Below are 25,733 nucleotides of genomic sequence, written 5' to 3' on the forward strand. Positions count from 1 at the left end.
CCAGGAAACCTGAATGCATTCAGCTGTTTTTCGTTAAATTATAAAATATTAAAATACAAACACAGATTTGTGTGTGTCGGTGTGTGTGTGTGTGTTTTCACTGTTCTAGCACAGCAGGTCATATTTACATCATCTCTCTGAAAAATGTAAAATGCAAAAGTTTCAGCCAAGGGCAAAATGCTGTCTGTATTCTCTAGATGCTCAAAAGGTTTGGTCCAGAAGTTCAAGTGAATGTCTGTAAAATACTTGGGTGCTTTGTTTGAATTCAGCATAATGAAGTTGTCTCTCTCTCCTAAAATGTCCATTTGCAAGGTTACAGTTTCTCTTTCTGCTTATCAATAGGTTTCCCTTTATGGGTCAGCCAGTGCCAGGGGCTCAGACCAGTGAAGGCCAAAATCATATGCAACAGGCAATTACACAGGTATTGCAACTTGATAACAGGCTTGTTCAATAATGATACAAAGCTGTTCAATAACTAGGTTTGGGGTACTTTAATTGAATTATGACTTAATATCCTTCTCTGTGTGTTTTACTGAAATTTTTAGGATGGAAGTTTGACACCTCAGATTTCTAGACCTAATCCTCCCAATTTTGGTCCTGGTTTTGTCAGTAAGTAAAAATTTAATAACTTATTGTATGGGGGTTTTTTTTGTTTGGTTTGGTTTGGTTTTTTTTTTACGCTTCTCTTTTCTTTAAAATGTATTATCCATAAATGGATCTTGTCTATTAAAAAATCGTATTTCTAAAATTGAGTCATTTCATCATTACGATGCTAGGTAATGAAGGAGTTTACAGTAAATGCTGCTAATATTTTTTTTTCTAGAAGCTATCATTAACAAAACACCATAAGGAAAGAGGGAAACAGAAAATTAACATCATTTGGATTTGTGTGAGAGCAGTAGTCTATTAACTGGCAGACTGCTGTATCAGAAACCTGGTCTTGGGTTGTGTTGCAATATTCTGAGCTCAGTGAGAACAATTGTTTGTATTGATGGAATTTTTTTATTTCAGAAGCAGAAAGTTTTGTGCAGCATCATTGTTATTTGAACAAATACCAGAGAAAGCTTTCCAGGCATTGGTTAGGCAAGACTGGCTGTGAAGCACAGCTGTTGAAAGCAGAAATATACTTCACTAGCTTTTTGGATTCCATATTTCTGGCTGCCCTAGATCAATTGTGAATCCTAGTCTCTGTGATGAGAAAGATTTATTAGCAGAAGTTAAAACTGAGCATATGTTGGGAGAGGAAGACCATGTGTAAAAAAGTGTTTCTATCAGTACAAATACTTCACTTGATATTTGTGAATAAGAAGCAGAAGTAAACTCCTTCACGTTTTCCAGAAGCTAGAGTAGCAGCACTGAGTATGCAATAAGGAGCTCTGACAATGTTACCGGTATTAATTCTTTGTGGTGAGATTTCACATGGCACTCAGCATGGCCCTGCTCTGGCTGGGTGGTGGTGGGTTCTGAGCACTTGAGTAAATCTGGTTTTTGTTCAGTAGTAGTTACTCTTACCTAGAACACATTAAAATTTCAGTACTTTGATGTTTCTCGTGATACTCTCAGTGTTTCCACTCAATTGTCCCCTCAGTTTTTGGGATCAGTTCAGCAGAATATTTCCCTGAGAGCACCTTGAGGCTGTAGCTCACCCTGAGTGGGTTTAGTTGAGCTCTTCAGACAAAGCTGTCACTGACACAGTGACTCGTAGACTAGAAGGTGGCAGGGCCTGGAGCACAAGGAGGACGTGGTTATATTGAAATAATGCTGCTGTGTGCTATCTCTGTTAAACAGGGATCTTCACAAGGAAGATCTCTGCTTATTTGTGGTGTCCCAGCTCAGTCAAAATGTGAGAAAAATCAGGAGACAAATGGCACCATCACCAGTGTCCTCTCGTGCTTCCTGTGCTTAGTGCAGGTCAAGTGTTATCAGTCACAGTTGTTTTGCCTCCAGAAAACCATCAGAGAGCAATGGACTGCCCGTGGCAGATGAGCATTTCTCATTTGAAAGAAGAGGAATGTCTCAGTTACAGCCTAAATGAGAGGCATTTATTTTGGAGGCAGGAAATGGCACTGGTGCTGAAGAACCCATGCTGAGGGCTGACACTGACAAACTGATTTTTACAAAGACAGTGTCTTTCTTTTACTTCATGAATATTTGATGATATTGATCATTTTAATATTTTTCTTAGAAGCTGTAATAAAAATAAATTTGGCATGTACAGCAGTTTTCTGCAAACACCAGAATTAATCAGGTCATGTTTCCTGTAAGTTTATGTCCTTGCTCCCTGATATCTTTGTACTTGAGGACTTCCAGAGATCTTCCATGTACCCTCTTCTGTGACAGGACAGGGAATCACTGGGTTCTGTAGCAGTTCTCAAAGCCACATTTGCTCACTGGCAAGTGCAAGTTTGCTGCCTCAACAGCTGGCTGATATCTCCTGAAATGGACTGCGCTAAAACTGTTTTCTCTCACAAATGCAGTAATTTGGATATCTGTCTCATTTACTCAAGTCACTCCAAGAGCACACTACTTGTTGAAATACCGAATTCTCTGTCAAATTTGGCTGAATTTGACCACTAGTTTCTTAAAATAAAATGGGGGGAACCTGATGGTTAAACTTGAGCTTTAAAAAGTAGGATGGGAGCTCATCTCCTCATCTCCAGGATGAGAATCATATCACACTTCATTTCCCTTCTCTCTAGATGATTCACAAAGAAAGCAATACGAGGAATGGCTGCAGGATACACAACAACTTCTTCAAATGCAGCAGAAGTACCTGGAGGAGCAGATTGGAGCCCACAGAAAATCCAAGAAGGCCCTGTCAGCCAAACAGCGCACAGCCAAGAAAGCCGGCCGGGAGTTCCCCGAGGAAGATGCAGAACAGCTGAAACATGTTACTGAGCAGCAAAGTATGGTCCAAAAACAGCTAGATCAGGTAATCATCTGGAATCCAGGCTGTTCACCTTGGCACTGAGCTGTCAGTGGCAGTAACTCTTCCCTGTAAATCTTCTGAAAGGCACAGTGGGGCTCTACCTAAAGGAGCCGCTCCCTGTTGTGTTTTGTGTATGTGACAGCATTGCTCTGGAGTGGTGACACTGGAGCTGCAGGGGAACATTCTGTGGCAAACATTACGATAAAAAGCTGGGTTAGTACTTTGGGAAGAGGGGAATTCCTTGGCAAAACGACTTGCAGCAGAGTTCCTGGCACTATGCAAAGCAAAAATGAAACATTCAGAGAAAAGTTTTAGCATGCGGGGCTTTGTTTAAGGCTTGAAGGAACCTCCTAACCCAATCTTGTATTTTTACAGTTTGAGAATCTCTTTGTATTATATCTTTCATGTTAGGCTAGTTTAGTGGTCTGCCTCATTCCTAGATGCTGATCATGAGTATTGTGTCATGGAATAACACAGGTCAAAGGGATGTCTGAAGATCTTTTAGTCATGATCAAAGCAGAAGTAGCTTCATGATTAAATCAGGTTACTCAGCACCTTGTCAGTCAAGTTCTGTGAGTCTTCAGGGGAAAAAATTTCCCAGCCTTTCTGGGCCCGTTTCTGCATGTAACCACTTTCACCAGGCTTTGTTTTCTTTTCCTCACATTCAGCTGGAATATCACATATTGTAACTGTGATGATAGTAAGTGAGATGAAACGTGTGATAGTTTTGTTAATATGCTTTGCTCACCAGTAGTTAGTGCTGTGTTCCTCAAGACATTTTATATAAATTATCTGGTACGATTGTCAGGATCAACTAGTCCTGCTGAAAAGGAAAATGCTTTAGAATTATCCTTTACTAGTATGAAGGAAGAAACTCGGCAGCAGACAGCTTGGAATGAAGTCCTGAGTGATATCTGACCCTCGAGTTCTCACTCCTGTTGTGTTGCTTCAAGACAAAGTATGTGCTGGATGGGATATTAGTTGTCTCATCTTTCCATGTGTGGAAGAGGGATGGAGTGGGTAAATTATTTCTACATAATTTTTTTTTCCCCTTCCACAATGAATCACAAGTAGAATAAATGCAAAAAAATTTCCCTTTAACCAATCCTTATTATACATATGACAGTCTAGTCTTAAGGTGGAGTTAGACTGAAATAACAGCTGCTAACCATGACATTGCTGGCAGATCCATTTACTGCCCCATAATTAAGGTTCTCCTATTTGTAATTTTTAAATTTAAGTTTAATCTACTGCTGGCAGAAGCCATCCACTGCCCTTTAGCCACTGAATTAGACCAGTAGTCAATTCATCCACGTCCTAAGCAGCATTTTGTTCTGTACCTTATAGGAGCTTAAATGAGATTTAAAGTATAGTTTTAAGCACCTTCTATTGGAAGCAATTTGCCACTCTTTCAAGATCAGATCAAGTCATTTTTCTGCAATCAAGCTCCCGTTAGTTTTTGAGAGGTCTCTGTATGTGTGGAGAGAGGAAAAAGCTCCTTGTGAGTGGCTGGTCCTGGACACAGGAGAGCCCAGAGCTGCTGTGAGACAGGGTTATTGGCCAGGCTTGGGGCCACACAGACGCTGCCAGATGGCCCCTGTGGCACTGTGCCTGTGCTCACAGGCTCTGCCTCCCTGCACTGCTGAAATCTCCAGCTCAGCTCAGGGCCTCTGAGTGAGCTTTGGACACCTCAGCTCATTCCAGGGACAGTCACTGATGCACCCCTGCAGGCCCTGGAGGTTGTGGTGCTTTGGGTGCCTCATGGTACAGCCCCACAGGGCCAGCACAGGTTTTGCCCTGTAGGACCAAGGAGAAGCCCTGGAGCACTGCATCTGTGCGGTGCAGATGGATCCAGTCAGTGGCTCTGTGCAGTAGCACTGTTTATCCAGCAGTTTCAGAACTCATCCATCATCTTGGACCTGGGATTGTTGTGTAAATAACCTTTTGGGTGCATCTCTCCTGCAGCCTGACTTGTGTCTTGTGGCATCACTGTTACCCTGAGCTTTCTGTCTTAGTCCTTGCTTCAGATAAAGGAGAGGGCTATCACACAATTCAAAATATATTATGGAGTTTTTCTGTCCCTACATAAGCTGTGGGAGTCATAATCTAATGAACAGAAGTGAGAGGGAGATTTTCCATAATGTTTGTATCATCAACCAGTGGATTGCAAATCCTTTTGTTTTTTTAGAGACAAGTTTAGTTGGGTCTCTGCAGAGTTTCTGAAAGGCTCTTGCTTGTCCAGTTGACAGTGTTGTGTCCTCCCCTCGATTTCTCCTGTTGGATTAAACTACAAGGCATAACTTGTAGTGTCCATGTTGAGTTTATTTTGGTCTTAAAGTTTTCAATTTTCAAGCAGCAGTTGGAATTTTCATCTGACGTGAGATGTTTGAGGATCTGCCTGTGAACAAATGGGGATATCCATCACTGTTTTCCTGCAAACTTTTCCAGTTACGTCTTTTTAAAATGTTGCTGATGTGATCTCACTGTTTCCCTTTTCCTGTCTGTTCTCAACTTGTTTGTATCCTGTGCACAGATGATGAGATCTGTAGGACAAGGATCACTGCTGGTTTAGGTTTGTATATTCTCTAGCACAGTGCAGTCTTGGTGTGTAATTAGAACTTTGAGGCACTGCTGTTTTGTTTGAAGTCTTGGGCTGGGGAGTATTTCTGATGAAATAATGGCTGTTTAGCATTAGAAGCACTGCAGAAATGCTGGTTTGGCCTGAGGTCCGTTGTCTCCTGGAGCTGCAGCGGTGAGTTGGATGGTTTATGCCGCTCACACGGCCAGTTTGTGGTTTGTGGCAGAGGTGAGTAACGCCTGTTTCCATGTTTAGATCCGGAAGCAGCAGAAGGAGCACGCGGAGCTGATCGAGGAGTACCGCATCAAGCAGCAGCAGCAGTGCGGGATGGCCCCGCATTCCATAATGCCGGGGGTGCAGGCCCAGCCTCCCATGGTTCCAGCAGGAGCGGCACCAGCAATGAATCAGCAGAGCTTCCCCATGGTGGCACAGCAGCTCCAGCATCAGCAGCACGCAGTGGTGATCCCTGGGCAATCCAACCCCACCAGGATGCCGAATTTATCCGGATGGCAACCTGCCGGCGCCGCTGCGGGTCACATCTCCATGAACCCAGCGAGGATGCAGCCTCCAATGACACCGTTGCCAATTGCCCCTGGTGCCCCGGCTCCCGTGCCTGGCCCAAATGCAGCTGCACAGTCAGGGCCACCCCCGAGGGTGGAGTTTGAGGACAACAACCCTTTCAGTGAAAGCTTCCAGGAGCGGGAGCGGAAGGAGCGCTTACGGGAGCAGCAGGAGCGGCAGCGCATCCAGCTGATGCAGGAGGTGGATCGACAGAGAGCTCTGCAGCAGAGGATGGAGCTGGAGCAGCACAGTATGATGGGGCCTGAACTGAATAACAAAACATCCTTATCTCAGATCCCTTTCTTCAATTCTGAGCTGCCTTGTGATTTCATGCAAACCCCTCGGCCCCTGCAGCCGTCCCCGCAGCAGCAGCAGCAGCAGCAGATGGGACAGATCCTGCAGCAAGGTGCTGTCACCTCCCCTCCTGCCACCAGTTTTATGCAAGGCACAGAGAGAAGGCCAGTGGGACCTGCAGCTTTTGGAGCTGATACATCTGCTGCTCCAGGTGGAGCCCCCAATTTCCATAATGTAAAACAAACTCACGGGAACCTCCCTGGGGCTGCCTTTACGCAGAACCAGGTCAGGCCTCCGTTCCCTTCTGCCGTACCTTCATCTCCGGTGCTGGGGGGCAGTGCCCCGTGTGGGTCGGACACTGGTGTGCCCCAGGCTGCAAACATCCCTGTAGCAGGCCAGTCTCTCATCCAGCTGTATTCTGACATAATCCCAGAAGAGAAAGGCAAAAAGAAAAGGACACGGAAAAAGAAAAAGGACGACGATGCCGAGTCCGTAAAAGCCCCGTCGACTCCGCACTCGGATATCACTGCCCCGTCAACCCCAACCATTTCTGATGCTACCTCCACCCCCACAGTGAACACCCCCAATGAGCCACGGCACCAGGATGAGCAGGAGCCCTTGGAGCTGTTGGGCCCCTCGACATCCAACCCAGGGGAGAGCCAGAGCTCTCCAGAGCTGGAGGGGAAACTCCCCAGCAGCAGCAGCGTGTCCCAGAAACAGCCCGGGGGGACTGCAGAGGCTGAAAAGGCTAAAATGGACACACCCAGCAGCCTCCAAGAAGTGAAACTGGAAAAGGCAGAAAGTGATCAATGCTCAGGTCAAGCTGAGCCTAAACCAGAAAATCCAAGCAGTATTAAGGTGGAGGAGGATAAGGTCACCTCACAGCCAACCTCTTCAGCTCCCAGTCCAGCACAGCCACCCGGGGCTCCGGCAGCCAAAGGGGAGTCAGGGAATGAACTGCTGAAACACCTGCTAAAAAACAAGAAATCCTCATCTCTGCTGAATCAGAAACTGGAGAGCAGTGGCCGAGCAGAAGAGGAGGCTTCTGGGGATAAAAAGTTAGCAGAGAAGCAGAGTCCAGCTGAAGGAATGGTGAGCCTGCTACTGGTTTTGTTGCACTGTGGTCAGCAGTCCAAGCCCAGTCTGTACCTTACCCTGGGCATTGTGGGAACATAACCTACCTGTACGAGGGTGGAGGAAACAGCTTTAAGGAACTTTTGCCTCTTTCCTGCCTTTTCTCCACAAGTAAATCACCTGTGTTGAAACAAAAGAATAAATTTTAATGTGGCTTCTTAGGTCAGCATATTCAGAAATCACTAAAAAGGGAAGAAAAAAAAAAAAAGGAAAAAAAAAAATTTCTTCAGAAAAGTGTCTTTAAGAAATACCACTTCCTAATATTAAGGCAGGATTTTACAGTATGATTCCTAATTACTCACTGGCATGTGTCTGTACAGAACGTGGTGTGTCTGGGTGCTCCTTTCTCCACCTGAGTCCTCTGTGTGATTTATCAGTTTATAAGGTCTTTAAAAACAGACCTAAAGAAAGGTGCTTTCTGTGGAGGTAGGATACACTTTACACTTAGACTTGGTCATTTTATTGTAATCTTAATCTCTGCTTTTGGGGTTTGACTGCCTAAATTAATTCTTAAAATAAAATTCAAATGTATTTAAAAGGAAAAAATACTCATGAAAGTTAAGGTAATTGTGAGCAGCAGGTAAATAAGTGTTAAATATCTAAAGTTAAAACATGTGATAGGAATATTAGAATACTGGTGGTAGGGGTCATGTAGAGCTTTTTAAAATAATAATGGATTTTTTTTAAATAGACTTTCTTTTGGCTTGCCCCTGTAGCATTAGAGTCCCATTCTGATCCCTTTTACCCAGCTATTCTTCTGTGGGAGGAAAGGCTTGGCAGATTTGTACTGGAAGTATTTAAGCAAGTGGTACAATCCAGATATGCTTCAGAACACTTGTTTTTTTTTCTAGCCTCAAAATAATTTTGTATTATATTAACTTCCACACCTTTCTTCTGCCACGAAGTCTGTCTTTCATTAGGCCCTTGTGAACATCTCCAAGGTTTTGTGCACGTGTAACTTTATTTGAGGGGGTATTCAGAAGAGAATGTTTCTGGCCTGTGAGTTTTTAATGATGTTTTCAGATGTCAGTGGTGTTAATGGGAGGTCATAATTCTGTCTGTAGGGACAGTTCAGCAGTTCCACCTGCCAGTAAAATACACTTTGTTTTCAGTGAGATTTATTACTCTGTGCCTGTGCTTTCAGAGTCGTGCAGTAAATCGAGAGTGAACTGTGTATTAACATGTCAAAAATTCTGCTGCACTTCCTTTTTTCACACCAGCAAACTGCAGGAGCCCAGATGCAAGGTGCATTTGGGTGCAGTAACAGCCAGCTCCAGAGAACAGATGTAGGACCTGAAACCAAGAAGCAGAGAAACAAGCGGGCTCAGAGGACGGGAGAGAAGGCAGCTCCTCGGTCCAAGAAAAGGAAAAAAGAGGAAGAAGAAAAGCAGGCTGTTTATCCTAATGCAGATACCTTCATCCAGCTGAAACAGGTGAGTGTGCAGGGACTGGGAAAGGCAGGCCTGAGGCCAGTTGGAACAGTGGATTTCTCCCAGTGGAAGTGACGTTGATGCTTAAGTTGAATTTTGAGCGCAGGATGGGGAAAATGTGAACTTCCACAAAATCAGGGAAATTGAAGTTTGGGGTTTTGTTTAATTTTGGAAGGTAGGCTGACATGGCAGGTAGTCCCAAAGCCACAGAGTTCTTCTGGATGATCTGGCAGTGAGCTGGAGCCGAACAGGGGACCACATTCCTTAACAGAGAGTCCTGTGTTTGACAATTCCCTGACAGTGGATAAATTCCAATTCTTCTTTTAAATTAGATACCACTCTACTGACTGGAGAATTGCAGTGTGCTGTTTTATACTTAATTTCTGACTTCTTTTTTTCTTTTAATACAGCAACTTTCTCTTCTGCCTTTGGTGGAACCAATAATTGGAGTGAGCTTTGCACACTTTCTCCCCTATGGCAGTGGCCAACTAAATGGTGGAAATCGACTTGTGGGAAGTTTTGGTAGTGCTACTCTTGATGGGGCTTCAGATTACTACTCCCAGCTCATTTACAAGGTATGGTTTTAATCTGAATTTCTGCTGTGTGGGAAGAGAAGTCCATGATATTATTACTACTAGTCAGAGTTCTTGCCTTTTATGCAACTAGATGAAAAATAACCTTCTATTGCTAGACTAAATAGTGCAAAACAGTCACCATTGTTTTACTCTCTGAATGTGGATATTGGTTCTGGAAACTGTGTTGTTGTAAACTAATTAAAAACCACAAATACTCTTAACAAATGGATGCTAAATAATGAAGATTGTAATTACAGTTTTGTGGAGCAGAAAAGACTGTTTCTCAGTACTTTGCAAATTCATTGAAAGCATTAAAGCATTTCTTAACGTGAATTAAATAAGAGATAGACTTTCTCACTTGCCCACCAAGCCCTAAGAACCTGGGAACTCTGAACAAAAGAGACTGTTGGCTGATGAGTTAATAACCCACAGCATTTAAAGCTCTGTCTCTGAGATCAGAGTGGCAATATTGGAAGGGCAGTGGGGTACTGAACAGACAGAATCAAATTTGCTGCTTGGTTACCCTAATACAAAAACCTGTTAGAACCAGCGGTGTTTTCAAAGCTGAGAATGGGACCTACAGAAATAGTTGTTGTGGTCAAGTAAGTAATGAGGATTAGCTTTGTGGCCATGACTGCAGCAACAACAGATAGTGAAGTCTTCATTTAATTTTCATTTAAAATATGGGCAGTTGAATAAACTGGTGAGAAGTAGCCCAGAGTATGAACTTGCAGAGTATCTGCTGCTCCGTGGTAGCTGCTTCAGTGACAGCTCATCCTGTGCTGAACATGAAGCAGCTTCCCCTTTAGGGACAGCTGGGGATGCTGGTTTGTTCACGGTGGTGGAGAATCACTGTGGAACAGCTCACTCAGCATGGATTTGCTGAAACGGTAGGAACTCGTTTGAGTTAAAAGGTTCTTTGTGCATTTTTGTAAACAGTTTAGCCACATCTTCTTTTGGTAATGTATTTGCTAATGTATTTGGCAGTGTTTACTCATGTGAGCTATTTCTCTGATAGCACTGATGTAAGAAAAGCCTTTCATTGTGTTTCGTACAGTAGGTACCTTTCTGTCACATGCCTGGGTATCAGCTATGGCTGCATATCAGTTCTGCATCTGGGTGTAAAACCCTGAGTGGGTTACATTGGCCGGTACTGGAACAAGGCAGGTTCTCTCCTTGTGTTCCACCCTGACTGATGCTTCTCCAATTCATGTCCTGCAGCAGAACAATCTGAGCAATCCCCCGACCCCCCCGGCCTCTCTCCCTCCCACGCCACCGCCCGTGGCCTGCCAGAAGTTGGTCAATGGCTTCGCCACCACGGAGGAACTCGCTGGCAAGGCCGGAGTGCTGGGAGGCCACGAGGGTAAGGCTCCCTGTGTTGGTTCTGTCAAGTCAGTGCTGTTGGTAGCAGATGGCAGAACACATCTTAGAATCACCAGATGTGCTCAGTTGGAAGGGACCCTCAAGGGTCATTGAGTCCAGCTCCCAGTGCCACCCAGGACACCCCCAACAATCCCACCTCCTGCCTGAGAGCGTTGTCCAAATGCTCTTGGGGCTCTGTCAGGTTTGGTGCTGTGACCACTGCCCTGGGGAGCCTGTTCAGTGCCCAGCCACGCTCTGGGTGAAGAACCTTTGTCTAACATCAACCTAAACCTGCCCTGGCACGACTGCAGGCCATTCCCGTGGGTCCCTTCAGTGGTGACCAGAGAGAAGAGAGCCACACCTGCCCCTCTGCCCCCCATCATGAGGAACCTGGAGGCTGCAGGGAGGTCTCCTCTCAAGTCTCCTCCAGGAGATGCTTCTCAGTTGCCATACGCCTTTACAAAAACAAAATGCCCAGACTTTTCAAGGTTATAATCATTACTAGCCAGCAAGATTTTATACCAGTATAGTGTCAGGTGTCAGTGCCTTTGCCTTGTTCCTGTCCAAAAACATCTTCAGAGCTACACACACTCTTAAGAACTGAAAGAGAAAACCTAAAGATCAGTTTTTTGGGTCCAGTACAAATGACTGGTATGAGCTCCTTGGTTGAGTGAGCTCAAAGCAGCCTATCCAGAATTTGTGCAGTCAGTATGTATTTCCTGATGCTTACAGTTTGGACAGTTGAAATTGCTTTCTATTCTTCATACTGGCTATTTGTAAAGACTATTCAGTGATTAAAATCCTTTTTTTTCACACCCCTTTTCCTTTGTCGTTACAAAATCGTTGATTTTTTTGTACTTTTGCGGGTTTTTTAAGTAAACAGACATCCTCTCTTAGTGGCAGAAGACAGACTCAAAAAACCTTTCAAGCCCTGTTTGCTCAAAATTGGCAGGTTTTTGTAAAAATGGAAGTTAATCTTGAGTGGTCACAATTTTTTGAACTCCCAAGTGTCTGAGAGTGGTGTCACATCAGGCCCCACCCAGACCCAGCAGGCAGCTTGTCTGTCACTGAAAGGGCTGCCCAGATGTCTCATTGTGCTGTGCCTTTCTGGTTTCAGTTACCAAAGCTCTGGGGCCGAAGCAGTTCCAGTTGCCTTTCAGACCACAGGATGATTTATTAGCCAGAGCAATGGCTCAGGGCCCCAAAACCGTGGATGTTCCTGCTTCGCTTCCAACACCACCTCACAACAACCAGGAGGAGCTAAGGTAAGTTTTCCTTGACATCTTCAAAAAGGTGTTTGGAGCAGATTCTGTGATCTTTCGGTGGATGAGACTGTGAAGGTGTGGGGAAACAAAATCCTTTGTGCACAGCCACAGAAGGGCAGAGAATGAAATGGGATCATTTTAATTCTTAACATTCCACGTGTAGAGAGCAGCATAGTGAAGTAGGTGATTCCAGCCATTGCTAGACTCCAGATTCTGTTAAATTGTTAGGAATTCCTTACCTTGATCTCTTAAAAGTGGAAGAAAATGACAAAAATAGGTGCTTTTCCTGGAGCAGTGTGGTGCTGTAGTGACAGGTGACTGCTGCAGCAGCAGGAATGTGCAAGAGCCAGCCTGAAAGTGCACAGCTCCACTCAGTTTCCCGGGTGAGAAACACTGGCTGGAACTGAATCTGCCTGCAGAAATCTTCCCTTTTGCCTCCATTTCATTTGCCTGCCCAAAATATGGGTGTCTGTGAAACATCGGAGCCTGTATGTGGACAAAGGCCAGACAGTTTAAATATTAAAACAGTTCAAATATTAAATACTCATTCTTTTCCCTGGTAGACAGAGCCATGGGGAACAGAGGGTTTGGCTTTGTTAGTGTCTTTGTGTTTCTCCATGGATCTTTCCCAAGAAATGGAATATGTGTGCAATGGAATATGAGATACCCAGAGGTGATGGCCAATCACCTACTTGTGTTCCCTGACCAGTAGCAGCAAGCAAGTTCATTTTAGTTCCCTGTCATGATTTACAGCTTTGGCTTACCAGAAGTTTAGTCCATTTCCAAAATGTCTTTTTTGGGTTTTGTTCCAGGGTTCAAGATCACTGTGAGGACAGGGACACTCCTGATAGCTTTGTTCCTTCTTCCTCTCCTGAAAGTGTGGTGGGAATGGAGATCAGTCGCTACCCAGACTTGTCTGTTGTAAAGGAGGAGAACCCAGAACCTGTCCCATCTCCCATCATTCCCATCCTGCCCAGCAGCACTGGGAAAGGTGAGGCTGCAGCAGAGTGAACACTTATAACTAGCACTGTTTTTCTCTCTGTTCCCATGAGTGTAGTATTAACGTGCTGTATTCTTTTTTATTTTCAGGTTCAGAAGCCAAAAGGAATTACATAAAAGCAGAACCCGGTTCAGGAGCGTTACCTGGTTCTGGCTTCTTCTCCTCCCAGCTTGGACCATCCCAGAATGGTCCTAAATCTGGCCTTATCTCTGTAGCAATCACTTTACATCCCACAGCTGCTGAGGTAAAAGGAGTAAGCCTGTATTACATACACAGAGTACAACCGCAGTTAATGTGGTTGATATATTGTGACTCTGGGGGGGTTACAGTGCAGAAACACTGCTGCTGCAATCTTCTAATAGTTTGTATCTCTATTGTCTGAACTGCTTGTCAGATGTAAGTGAAGGTTTGTTTTTATTGCTGTTTTTAGAACATCAGTAGCGTCGTAGCAGCATTCTCCAACCTGCTCCATGTCAGGATTCCCAACAGTTACGAGGTCAGCAATGCTCCAGATGTCCCATCCTCCATGGCAGCCACCACCACTCACAGAGGGAACCCATCTGTGGAGTACAGGCAGCACTTGCTCCTGCAGGGTCCCCAGGCAGGATCCATGGCACCTGCCAGGATCGTGGGGCCCTATGGACTGAAGCAGCCCAATGTGCCATTCCCTGCCAACAGCAATGGTGAGTGGGCTTTAACTTCCAAGTGTTCAGTACCAGGGTTTGACTTGGGTCAGTATTGATGCATTTCAGCCTCGTGAATCCATGCTCTAAAAATCAATAATTGATTCTTGTTCCAGATAAATCTTTGCTCTTCTTATGTGATCATGTGGATGTTCTTGGATTTAACCATGAGTAGTTCTCATCCATCTCTGATTTCCATTGTCTGTTTACATCACTGTCAGTGAGGCATTTCTCCCATAATTCCTAACATTATTAGTGGGGTTTTTTTGTCCAGTCTGGTTTTAAATACATCATTCAGAAAGATTGTTCCCATACTGAAAAGCTTGACATGATTGTTTAAGCCTATATTCCTTTGTTAGTTTATTTTGTCATTTTTTACACAAGGATGTGGTTTTGCCTGGTTTGCATTCTTTTAGGTCAGAGTTATACAATTTATCTGTCAGGTCAAGATCGAATGCCCTCTTTCCATGCCCTGTCCAGGAGGGTGCTAGACCAGTGAAGAATGCTGTGATCTCTGATAAATTTGGTTTGAACCGGTACAGCCTCTGACAGATAATCCATTCCTTAGGTCTGGCTGGCTACAAGGATCACAGCCAGAACGTGGCAGAAGGCTCAGCACTGAGGCCTCGCTGGTGCTCCCACTGCAAGGTCGTGGTTCTGGGCAGTGGCGTGAGGAAATCCTTCAAAGATCTGCCCTTCCTCAAACAGGTCAGTGCTGAGGTGCCATGGGCAGGGACTTAAAGCAAGGGATGGCACCAAGTCCTGCTTGTCCTGCTGGCCCAGAGCACTTCAGCTTCCTTGCGTGTCCTAATTCAGGGTGGGACGTTCTAGCACATTTGTAGTACAGCTGGAAAATGGCAGAGTTGTTGTTACTGGTACAAAATGACTTCCAGTACATTTCATAAAACAGGTCCCATCTATGGGAGTTCTCAAAGCTTTGATACCAAGCTCCTTCCCTGACCTCTTCAAGGACCTCAGTTCAAAAAAGCTCATTTGTGAGGCAGCCACGTTGCTGTGTCAGGAATTACTGTAAGGGCAGGAATCAGATTTCAGTTTCAGTCTCTTGTCCTTACACTGGGAACTGTCATTCCTTCAGAAAATGCCGTTGCTCTTCAGTGGCCAGGAGGTGACTACCCCCCAAAGACATAAACTTGCATGGAGTAAAGTGTTCACGCAGGCAGGAATGCACTGAGTTCCCAGTAAGGTGTTGCAGATGGATCAGTAGATAAAACAGTGTGATCTGGCTTTGATTAAGCTGAAATGAGACATTCTTTTGCAATTTAAAGATAAAACAAAATGGATTTTGCTTTGCAAGATTGCCTATGGAGCAGATGGGTGCATGGTGTAGAATGTTTATTTTGATTGTTAAACTTCTGTGAAAGGCAGGAAATGCTGAAGAACAAGGGCGTAGGTGGTGGTAACATCAGATTACCTGTCAAATAATCAAGTATTTATATCACAGCATTCCTCATTATTTCACAAATGTTCTACAAATGAAAGAGTTTCCAACCAGATTGGAAGACTTGTTTCATTACACTTGCTATGTGAAGAATGGTATTAAAATGCACTTCATCTCTTCTGCGTTTGATTCCCAGGATTCCCAAGAAGGCTCAGATAAAATGAAGGACATTGTATTCTGTAGCAACAACTGCTTTGTTCTTTATTCAGCAGCTGTGCAAGCAAAAAACTCAGAGAACAAAGTAAGTATCAAACACTGGCAGACCCGAGTGAGCTGAAATTATTGCAGCTATTTGTTGGAGACCAGAAGGGGCCGAGAGGAAAGCTTGCACTTCATTTGAGAGGTTTATAAATTAATTATTCTATATTCAAACATTGAGGTTCCGAACCGGCAGCGTGAAGTAAAAATTATATTTGCAGAACTTTGTGTCTGACAGATGTGTGGCAGAAAAGCCACCACCTTTGGCTGCCCTCACGGGCTTTGAAGATGCAGTCTCAAAAAGTCAGTCATTCAAGTTCTCTGGGCATTGTAAATAACCCCAGCTACGTTTTTAAGGGGTATGTCCTGCATTTGGATTTGGCTTATTCAGTTAAAATTAAAATTACAGCTGTGAAAAATAATAATTGAGCAGCAAGTTTGTTAAAAAGAGTTTAATGTGTTCAGTGTAACTGGGAAAACAGAATCCTGTTCCCTGACTTTATCTGTGTGAAGCTGCCATTTGAAAGCATTGATTACAAAAACACCAGTAAGGAGCCTGTGAGCTGACAGAGACCAGGAAAAGGAGGTTCTTATTACTGGAGAAGTACATCTGAAAAAGTTCATTCAATTGTAGGTGGAATTAAGCCAGGGAATTCTTCAGGTGGTCCCTGAGAAATGTTCTGCTGTAGTTCTCTACCTGCAGACACTGTAAGGGGTGTCTGACATCTGACTCCTTCAGTGTCAGAAGAAGGTGGACTTAAATTTATCCAATTTCATTAAAAGTGAAACAGTCTTCACTGAAGACTGAATGATCTTGCTGAGTTTCTCACAGTTAAATTTTTTTGAGTACTTCTTTCAACTAACTTTTCTTCCACTGTTTCTAGATTGAATGTATCTTTTTTCCCCTAAACCATTGGACAGAACAGGCTGTGTGCCTCAAGCTTTACCTAGTTAATGTGTTCTCATAGTGCTGTATAGTTTGAAGCCTTCTTCAAGTGCATCCTACTTACTTTCTCAGGACGAATTGAATTAAAAAAAAACAGCACTGGAGAAGATAACGCTGTGTGCATCATATCCTTTCAGTGTCCCATTGTAGCTCATTTTCAGTTGTGTATAAACAAAATAACATTCCTCTGCAAGTGCATCAGCATGTACTTGATTAAGTTAATTAAATGTCATGTTCAGCCTCTTGATCCTTTAATTTACTCTTTCAAGATTAATCACACAAACCACGTTAAGCACTTCATAATCTAAGCTTCCTTTGTTGCTCTTGTTTTCTCTCTTAGGTTTTTTTTAGTTGGTTGGTTTTTGTTTTGTTTTGTGTTGTCTGTTTTGGGGTTTGTTTTGTTTTTCCCATAAATCTCTGCAGGTATAATTCTTGTTTACTGTGACTGAGTAGTTTAAGTCCTCGAGTTGTATCTAATCCAGAGCCCTGCAGGAATTCCTCCTCACTTGTTTCCGGGGAAAAAAAAAAGTGGCATTTGTTCTAAATTTTCCACTTCTACCAAATACCAGATTCTTAGGCTTTAAATTAGTCCTGTGACCCATATTTTAAGATTACTTTGTGTTGTAACAAAACTTTCTAAGAATCTCTGAGAACTAAAGCTGGCAGTCAGCTCGCTGAGGGCAGTTGAGGAGTTTTGCATTCAGAACCTGGACAAAGGATTATTTGTCCTTTCTCTCATGTACTAAAGGGGACCATGTTCTAGGTAGGTTGGGAGAATTTCCTGCTCCAAATCCTGGCCCAGGCTGTGGTAACATGGGTCAGGATCATTTCCATCTTTTCTCTGTTGTTGCATCGTGGTTCCAGGCATTTGGAGAAGCCTCTCCCATACTGAGCTGCCCACGTTTCTGGATTATATTTAATGATTAATGAGTTTGGGATCTTTTTCCTAAAGAGTTTTCTGTTGATTGTCAGGAATCGGTCCCAAGCCTGCCACAGTCGCCGATGAAGGAGAGGCCGCCCAAAGCATTCCACCAGTACAGCAACAACATCTCCACTTTGGACGTCCACTGTCTGCCTCAGCTGCAGGAGAAGGTTTCTCCACCCTCATCACCTCCCATCATGTTCCCCCCTGCCTTTGAAGCAGCCAAGGTAGAGGCGAAACCGGATGAGCTGAAGGTAACGGTGAAGCTCAAGCCCAGGTTAAAAGCAATACACAGCAGTCTCGAGGACTGCCGGCCTCCCAGTAAGAAATGGAAAGGGATGAAATGGAAAAAGTGGAGCATTCAGATCGTGATTCCTAAAGGATCGTTCAAACCTCCTTGTGAAGAAGAAATAGATGAATTCCTTAAAAAACTGGGCACAACCCTTAAACCAGACCCCGTGCCTAAAGACTACAGGAAATGTTGCTTCTGTCACGAGGAAGGTGACGGATTAACCGATGGACCAGCAAGGCTTCTCAACCTGGATTTAGACCTTTGGGTCCATTTGAACTGTGCTCTTTGGTCTACAGAAGTCTACGAGACACAAGCTGGTGCCTTAATAAACGTGGAACTAGCGCTGCGAAGAGGCCTGCAGATGAAATGCATGTTCTGTCACAAAATGGGTGCCACCAGCGGTTGCCACAGGTTAAGGTGCACCAACATTTATCACTTTACCTGTGCCATTAAAGCACAATGCATGTTTTTTAAAGACAAGACCATGCTTTGCCCCATGCACAAACCAAAGGGAACTCACGAGCAGGAGCTGAGCTACTTCGCCGTGTTCCGGAGGGTGTACGTGCAGCGCGACGAGGTGCGGCAGATCGCCAGCATCGTCCAGCGCGGGGAGCGCGACCACACCTTCCGTGTGGGCAGCCTCATCTTCCACGCCGTGGGCCAGCTGCTGCCACAGCAGATGCAGGCCTTCCACTCCTCCAAAGCCCTCTTCCCCGTGGGGTACGAGGCCAGCAGGCTGTACTGGAGCATGAGGTACGCCAACAGGCGCTGCCGCTACCTCTGCTCCATCGAGGAGAAGGACGGGCTCCCGCTCTTCGTCATCAAGGTGGTGGAGCAGGGCCACGAGGATCTGGTTCTGACTGACACGACGCCTAAAGGTAAATTTCGGGAACTAAGATTTGTGGCTTTGCTGTTCTTCGTGGCGCTGCTGATTCCTGTGGTACAGAACCTGTTTGAAACAACTGTTGCAGGCGCTGTTCTAACATAATGTTTATAGTGAGCTTCCAGGGCCCGATTTTAATACCTTGCTGTGGAGACTGGACACTTCTGAAGAAAATGTATAAGCTGCAGATCAGAAGGATTGTTCCAAGTCCACAGAGAAAACCAAGACTGAGCGTTGAAAATGAACTAAAGTAGTAGGAAAGTCAGCGCAGTTTCAATTTCATGAACAGTGACTTCATTTAAACACAGAGCCACTGCTCTGTTTAAACACAGAGCACTTCAGATCAGTGGGCTCAAGTTAGGGAGCTCTAAAAACAGCTGAGTGACCACATTGTTCTCAGGGTGAGTAATGTCTCTGTCAGGGTGCAGAATGTCAGGTTGCCTGTAAACATTATGGGCAGGTCTTAGAAACTGGCTCGTGGATGTGCTGGAGGCCTGTAACCCTCTGGGTCTCAAGGCCTTGGTCCCATGGGTGCTGGTACCCTCACAGAAGGAGCACTGACTACAAACAATCAGGGGAGATAGAATATATTGTGTATTTTCTGTAAATCATACTTGTGCAGGATTTCTCAAGAGAAGATTTTATCCATGCTCTTGTCAGAGGAACTGAAAGTTTCCATGCTGAGAGCACTGAAAGCTTCATTTCTGAGAACTGAGGGTGCAAGAATTAATGGTGCGTTTGTTTGGGATTTGTTAAATCCCAAAAATCAGCAACTCAACAAATCATTCTCCCCTTCACTTTTTAGATCCTGCCCTGTTTGCATAGGCAATCAAAGACAAAAGCTTTCTCAGTGCTGGGTTGTGGTTCCCACGTCCTCAGGCATCTGTTTTAAAACCAAGTGCAGTAGTTTTTATTTTTTGAATCACTGTAATTCTCTCCCAATGGTTGTGCAGGTGTGTGGGATAAAATCCTGGAGCCCGTTGCTTCTGTTAGAAAAGAATCCGAAATGCTCCAGCTGTTCCCTGGCTATCTGAAGGGTGAAGACCTCTTTGGTTTGACAGTGTCTGCAGTGGCCAGGATTGCAGAATCGGTGAGTTCCTCACCCCAGTCCTCGCTGGATCATCCCACTTGCTGGACAGACACATGAGAAGGGGGACAGGAAGAAGCGTGGGGAAGTAAACATTTTGCTTCACACGTAATTTAACACGTAATTATTTGTAATTTTTCTTTCTCTTTTTTTTTTTTTGCAGCTGCCAGGGGTTGAGGCCTGTGAGAACTACACTTTCCGCTATGGCCGAAACCCCTTAATGGAACTCCCTCTTGCCATCAACCCCACGGGCTGTGCCCGTGCCGAGCCTAAAATGAGTACCCATGTCAAGAGGTTTGTGTTAAGGTATTTTGTTTTAATTTCACATAGTACAGCCCAGGGTTTATAGGCTGCTTTAGGGTTATTTGTGCTTTCGTCTGCTGCTTACAAACCCTGTCGTCCTTGGCTGTGAATGTGCATGCCCCAGTCAGAGGAACTGCTTTGTGTCTCCGCTAGCTGGCTTTAAGTGTCTGTATGTCTGAGAGGATTTTTATTGGGTTTCCTGGCTGTTTTCAGAGAAATCTTCAGTTTTTCTTGTATTCTTTCCTGTTACATGCCCAATTCCTACAGGCCTCACACCTTGAATAGCACCAGCACATCGAAGTCCTTTCAGAGCACAGTGACGGGGGAGCTGAACGCGCCTTACAGCAAACAGTTCGTCCATTCCAAGTCCTCTCAGTACCGCAAGATGAAAACCGAGTGGAAATCCAACGTGTACCTGGCTCGCTCTCGCATTCAGGTCAGTTCCAACTTCAGGAAATGGGTATTTAAAAAATTACATATGCTTTTATTAATACCTGCTTAACAGCTACATTTCGTAGATGTCATATTTTACATATACGTATTTATCCGGATGAAAATTTGAAACTAAACCTTTTGCAAAATTCCTTCCAGTCTCGTTCCAAAATTGGCAATTTTTACGTGGCACATCAATTGCACAGATGTATCTTAAGTAAGATTTCTTTCTAATTATTGTAAATAATCTTAAAAATTAATTTGTTATGGTCATCTAGAAAAAGGGGGGTTTTAAGTTTTGGGGTGGTTTGTTGTTTGGTTTTTTTTAGCCTATTCCTCAAAACTGTAGTAAAACCTAATGAAAATAGAAATGTACAGTGGAAGCATGGGGTGCTCAGGCCATGCTGATGAAGTGGTACAGGACCAGCAGGAAGAGCTCAGTACTTGTTTGCCTTCATAAGAGCATAAAATCTATTGCTTTTTGTGGTGCTGCTGGTTTGGCCCACAGTCTGTTTTGGGAAAGCTTTGTCACCAATCTGGCCATGTGTGGGCACGGTTGTTGTTTATTTCAGGCTGGACCTCACCATGCCTGGGTTCCTCTCAGGTGTCTCAGGTCCAGCAGGACCCACTTCTATTTCTCAGTGAATTTCTAGCTTTACACAGTGTCAGAGGAGTAAGAGCAGCTTTCTCACCGAGACAGCAGCCGAGTTTTCTGAGATCTGTGTGGGGCTGGATTCTGCATTAGGCTGTTACTGCATTAATTAACTCTCTCTCCCCTTCCCACTGCTGGTTTGGGGCACAGTGAAGAACACAGTGTAAAGTTACTGACTCTCAGTGCACCTTCTGTAGGGCCTGGGCTTATATGCTGCTCGAGACATTGAAAAGCACACGATGGTCATCGAATATATCGGGACGATCATCCGGAACGAGGTAGCAAACAGGAAGGAGAAGCTCTATGAGTCTCAGGTAAGGATGTTCGTCCATTCTCCTTTTGCCCTTCCCCATTCAGACATTCACAGAACAAAGCAAATGCTGTTCTGCCTGATGAATTCAGGTCCTTGTTTTCTGCTCTTTTATAAATGCAAATAGGCTTAAAATAAAGCCAGCGGAGTCTACAGTAGTTGTTAACCAGACTGTTTCAATGTTTAATAAATCTCACAGCAGCCTGGCCAGGTAGAGAGGACACATCTTCTGTTCCAGAGGACACAGCTCTGGCAGACGTGTCAGGGCCTCAGTTTTTAATGAAAACTTCTTAAATTTAAAGCCACTGGCTTTGTGTAACTTGGTGGCATTGTAACAGTTAGTGCCTGTCTGGGAAGCAGTCAGATATCCCGCGTGAAAGGCAGTGGGAAGCTCTTGGGGAAAACAGAAGTGTCCAGAGGTGTTTGTGGCCCATCACCCCTCCCAAAGCCCTGGGGACACAGGCAGTAGGTGGCAGTGCTTTCCCTGGGCAGCCAGTGGGCAGTGCCTGATCTGAATGCAGGAGGGCACTTGGAGCTGGCCCATGTTGTTGCTTCATCCCTGGCAATGCAGTAAAACCTCACCAGAGTCCTTGTGGCACTCGTGTCTTTCAGAACCGCGGCGTGTACATGTTCCGCATTGACAACGACCACGTCATCGACGCCACCCTAACGGGAGGCCCTGCCAGGTGAGTGGCCCTGGAGGGATTCCTCACCTCCTCCTGGGGCTGCTGGAGGCTCTGGGTTTGTGGGGTTTATTCTCTGAGCTGGTACATTCAGTCTTCAGATGGTCCCACTGTCTCTTGCATCAGCTTTGCTCATCTTTCAATTGCATTTCATGGCAGCTGTGAAGAAAGGAATTTTTTCAATCCTTGATTTTTTTGACACTTGATTTTTTTGACATTTTCTAGGTAAAGACACAAGTACAGAGTAGTGTAATTGTATGTGGACAGGCGGTGAGCCCGTGGAGCTAAGGCCATCCTGAGGTTTGGTTCAGATTTGCCTCAAGGGATGGATTTTCCTAAAAGGTTTCATCTGTCCCACTCTCCTTTCGTAGGTACATCAACCATTCGTGTGCGCCCAACTGCGTGGCTGAGGTGGTCACTTTTGAGAGAGGACACAAAATTATCATCAGCTCCAGCAGAAGAATCCAGAAGGGGGAGGAGGTAGGGCAAGTTCTGGCTTTACACCCCTCTTGCCACGTGCATCCATTCTGGGATTCCTGGCCAGTGGCACAGCTTGGTGCTGGGGGGAGGTGACATCTCCCTCCCCCTTTCCTGTAGAACTCTGCCTGTCCCTTACAGCACAGCCTCTGCTGTGGTTTGCTGTTCAACCTGCAGCTAACAGGGAAAGCCGTGGCAATTCCCAGCTCTTCCATAACCACTCTCGTGCCTCTCCTTCCAGCTTTGCTACGACTATAAGTTTGATTTTGAAGATGACCAGCACAAGATTCCATGTCACTGTGGAGCTGTAAACTGCCGAAAGTGGATGAACTAGAATGCATTCCTTGCTGTCTTTGAGGGTTGCTTGTCCCTAGGAAGAAGTGATTCACATTTTGATTTTGTCGACGGAAAATTGTTGCCTTTTTCAAGGGGGAAAGAAAAAAAAAATATCACTTCTGGAAATAGAGATTTCTACGCAAGTATTTAAAAAGAAAAAAAAAAAGAAAAAAAGAAAAAAAGAAAAAAAAAGGAAAAAAAAGAAAAATAACCCACCAACCAACAAGCACCAGAAGCAAGCCGGCAAAATCGGAAGCTGACTTTCCAGACGCGTGGAGGTGAAACTGAGTTAACAGAATGGTCCAGCACTTTTGTTTTTGAGCTCACTAAGGAGAAACTGTTTAACTTGGGCAAAGAACCGCTGGCTGACCTGCAGGAGGGCAGGTGGCCGCTATGAATGTAAGACTGAAATCACCAGCGAAAGGGAGAAGTCCAAAGTGCTGGCCACAGCCTTATTTGATAAAGGGGCAGGCCCTCTAATTAAAGAAAAAAATTTTAAATAAAAGTAGACACCACTGAACAAGGAATGTACTGAAACGACTTCCTTAGGGATAGAGCTAAGGGAAAAAATAACTTGCACTAAAATACATTTAAATACTTGATTCCATGAGTCAGTTTATTGTAGTTTTTGATTTCTGTAAAATAAGAGAACCTTTTTGTATTTATTATTGAATAAGTGAATGAAGCTATTTTTAAAAAGAAAGTTAGAAGAAAGCCAAGCTGCTGCTGTTACCTGCAGAACTAACAAACTCTGTTACTTTGTATAAAAGTGTAAATATTTTGAGAAAAAAAAAAAAATTACAGTATAAAAATAGTTATTGACCAAATGCTACCAGACTCTGCAGCAGTTCGGGTGCTTATTCTCAAACGTTGATAGGGATGTTACAATATGATCTCATGTACTCACGGACACGCGAGTCCCAGTTCGGAATAACCAAAATCTCAATTTCAAGAGAGGGGGTTTTGTATGTTTAAAGCAGTCTCAACTGTGGTCTTACGAGAATTTTTTTAAGTAAACCTTAAGCCTGGTAAAGGCGTGTATATTACAACTCTGACTTTTGTAGATGTTTGGGTAATTTAGATTAATTTTATTTGTATTATATTGTTGCATCCCTATTTCTTAAGTCAGGTTTTTTTTGTGCTTACAATTTGTGATAACTGTGAATAACTGCTAAAACCACCCAAAATAGAGGCTGGACATGGTTTTTATTCTTCAGCAAAAGTAGTCAAGGATTAGGTGACTGTTCAGCCTGCATTAAATCATGTAAACAGCATAGAATGAGTTGGAGCTTCAGTCGGATGCGATAGCCTTCTTAAAAGGAAAACAAAGAAAAAAATTAGGTGTAACATGCTTGCAGCTGCAGGACTCTGGCAATAGGGTTTTGGAAAATGTAATTTAAAGATGTGTTTGTATGGATTGTTTTTGTTTACATTTCTTTAAAAAAATAAACACTGTTTTGTGTTTGCTTGTAGAAATTTAATCAGCATTTTGAACCAGGTTAGCTTTTTATTTTGTACTTAAAATTCTGGTACTGACACTTCACAGGCTAAATATAAAAAAAAAAAAATGAAGTTTGGTTTGTTTTTTTTTTTTTGTGTGCACAATTAAAGTGGACTGTAAACTGTTGGTATATTCAGTAATACAGTTCTGAACTTGTAATGTATATGGCATGATGTATTTTTATCTTACAGAATAAATCAATTGTATATATTTTTCTCTTGATAAATAGCTGTATTAAATTGTTTCTTGAATATTTTTCTTCTCTTGTACAATATTCCAACATCCTACCAGTATTTGTCCTACAGTTTTTTCTGTTCTGTATAATAGTATCTAATGTTGGCAAAAAAAAATACAAAAACAACACAAAAAAAAAGAATTTTTTGAAGTATACAGAGTGTTATGGGTTTTGGAATTTGTGGAAACAGATTTAGAAGATCAGCATTTACGAATAAAAATATTTTACATCTATAAAGTGCATCCTCCTGTTGTCATTTGAGGTGTCTGGTTTCTGCTTCTTCCAGGATCTGTGTCTTCTTCCACCATTGAGAAGTATTTTGCCTTCCCCCTTCTCCAGTGCTAAATCCTGAATTTCACAGTGAGTGCCACATCCTCCTCTCACACCCCGTGAGTTTGAACATTTAACGCCCTTCCCCAGTCCCCTCGGTCCTGCCGGAGCGGGAGGGAGCAAAGGACTGAGGGGTTAAACCTCCCTGGTGCTGCTGTGCCAGTGCTGGACTCCAGAGCCATTCCCAGCAAACTCAGCACAGCTCCAGGCTGGAAAAAGGCTCCAGGCTTAGCACAGAGCAGGGGGGAGCAGCCAGGCCAGAGCTGTTCCCTGGTGTTATTTACCTGCTGCACTTGGGCTGCTGCAGGGGCTGGCTGCTCCTCTGGCAGCCACCCACGCCAGAAGCCAGGAGCGACCTGACATGGCAGAAAAATCAGCCCCAGGCACTTTCCTTCTTTACAGAGAGTAAATTCTCACTGACAGCAGCAAGCTGGGGGCTTGGACAGTGCCTGCCCTGGGATGAGGATTTTCCTTCTGTGCTTCCTGTTCACCCCAAAGCCTCCTTGATCAGCTGGGAGCAGTCACTCAAATACAGGGCAAAAGTCTGAACTCTTCTTACAGCTGGGAACAGGCCCAGAGACCTCTCACCCTCCCGCAGGTGATGGCCTGGCTGTGTGGCTGCACCAGATCTGTCTGTGGCCAGGAATTCCCTGCAGGAACAACTGACACCATCCAAAACTCCATCACCTCCCTCTGTTCCTGGAAACCGGCACCGCTCCTGGGTGACAGCAGCCTCTGACTTCCCCACTGGGAGCTAAAGGTCAAAAATTCTCTGTGGCAACCAACTCAGACCATAAATGCAGCAAGCTGCTCCTCTCCCAGTTTGAGGATTTGTTTGGGTTTTCTGTTTTTTTTTTTTTTTTTTTTACTGTTTCT

General features: G+C 44.2%; 1 protein-coding gene across 10 annotated transcripts in view; it reads left to right on the top strand.

Annotated features, from left to right (window-relative positions):
- The window catches only part of KMT2C (lysine methyltransferase 2C), a 189,773-nt gene extending 166,155 nt beyond the window's left edge, over window positions 1-23,618 (top strand). For 9 of the 10 annotated variants that reach the window (XM_040085195.2, XM_040085215.2, XM_040085223.2 and 6 more), the window contains 21 exons: window positions 343-421; window positions 546-609; window positions 2,700-2,932; window positions 5,763-7,454; window positions 8,717-8,929; window positions 9,337-9,501; window positions 10,723-10,864; window positions 11,981-12,128; window positions 12,941-13,119; window positions 13,218-13,372; window positions 13,559-13,811; window positions 14,380-14,519; window positions 15,407-15,511; window positions 17,387-18,506; window positions 19,465-19,601; window positions 19,762-19,904; window positions 20,169-20,337; window positions 21,183-21,299; window positions 21,908-21,981; window positions 22,350-22,458; window positions 22,697-23,618. In XM_040085195.2, the coding sequence (XP_039941129.1) occupies window positions 343-421; window positions 546-609; window positions 2,700-2,932; window positions 5,763-7,454; window positions 8,717-8,929; window positions 9,337-9,501; window positions 10,723-10,864; window positions 11,981-12,128; window positions 12,941-13,119; window positions 13,218-13,372; window positions 13,559-13,811; window positions 14,380-14,519; window positions 15,407-15,511; window positions 17,387-18,506; window positions 19,465-19,601; window positions 19,762-19,904; window positions 20,169-20,337; window positions 21,183-21,299; window positions 21,908-21,981; window positions 22,350-22,458; window positions 22,697-22,789 (5,530 nt within the window). In that variant the 3' untranslated portion in view covers window positions 22,790-23,618. The remainder of the gene's footprint in view (window positions 1-342; window positions 422-545; window positions 610-2,699; window positions 2,933-5,762; window positions 7,455-8,716; window positions 8,930-9,336; window positions 9,502-10,722; window positions 10,865-11,980; window positions 12,129-12,940; window positions 13,120-13,217; window positions 13,373-13,558; window positions 13,812-14,379; window positions 14,520-15,406; window positions 15,512-17,386; window positions 18,507-19,464; window positions 19,602-19,761; window positions 19,905-20,168; window positions 20,338-21,182; window positions 21,300-21,907; window positions 21,982-22,349; window positions 22,459-22,696) is intronic. The other variant, XM_040085205.2, reaches the window with a different exon arrangement.
- The last annotated feature ends 2,115 nt before the right edge of the window (window positions 23,619-25,733 follow it).

This window comes from Hirundo rustica, chromosome 1 (assembly GCF_015227805.2).
Source record: "Hirundo rustica isolate bHirRus1 chromosome 1, bHirRus1.pri.v3, whole genome shotgun sequence".
NCBI classification, from domain to species: domain Eukaryota; kingdom Metazoa; phylum Chordata; class Aves; order Passeriformes; family Hirundinidae; genus Hirundo; species Hirundo rustica.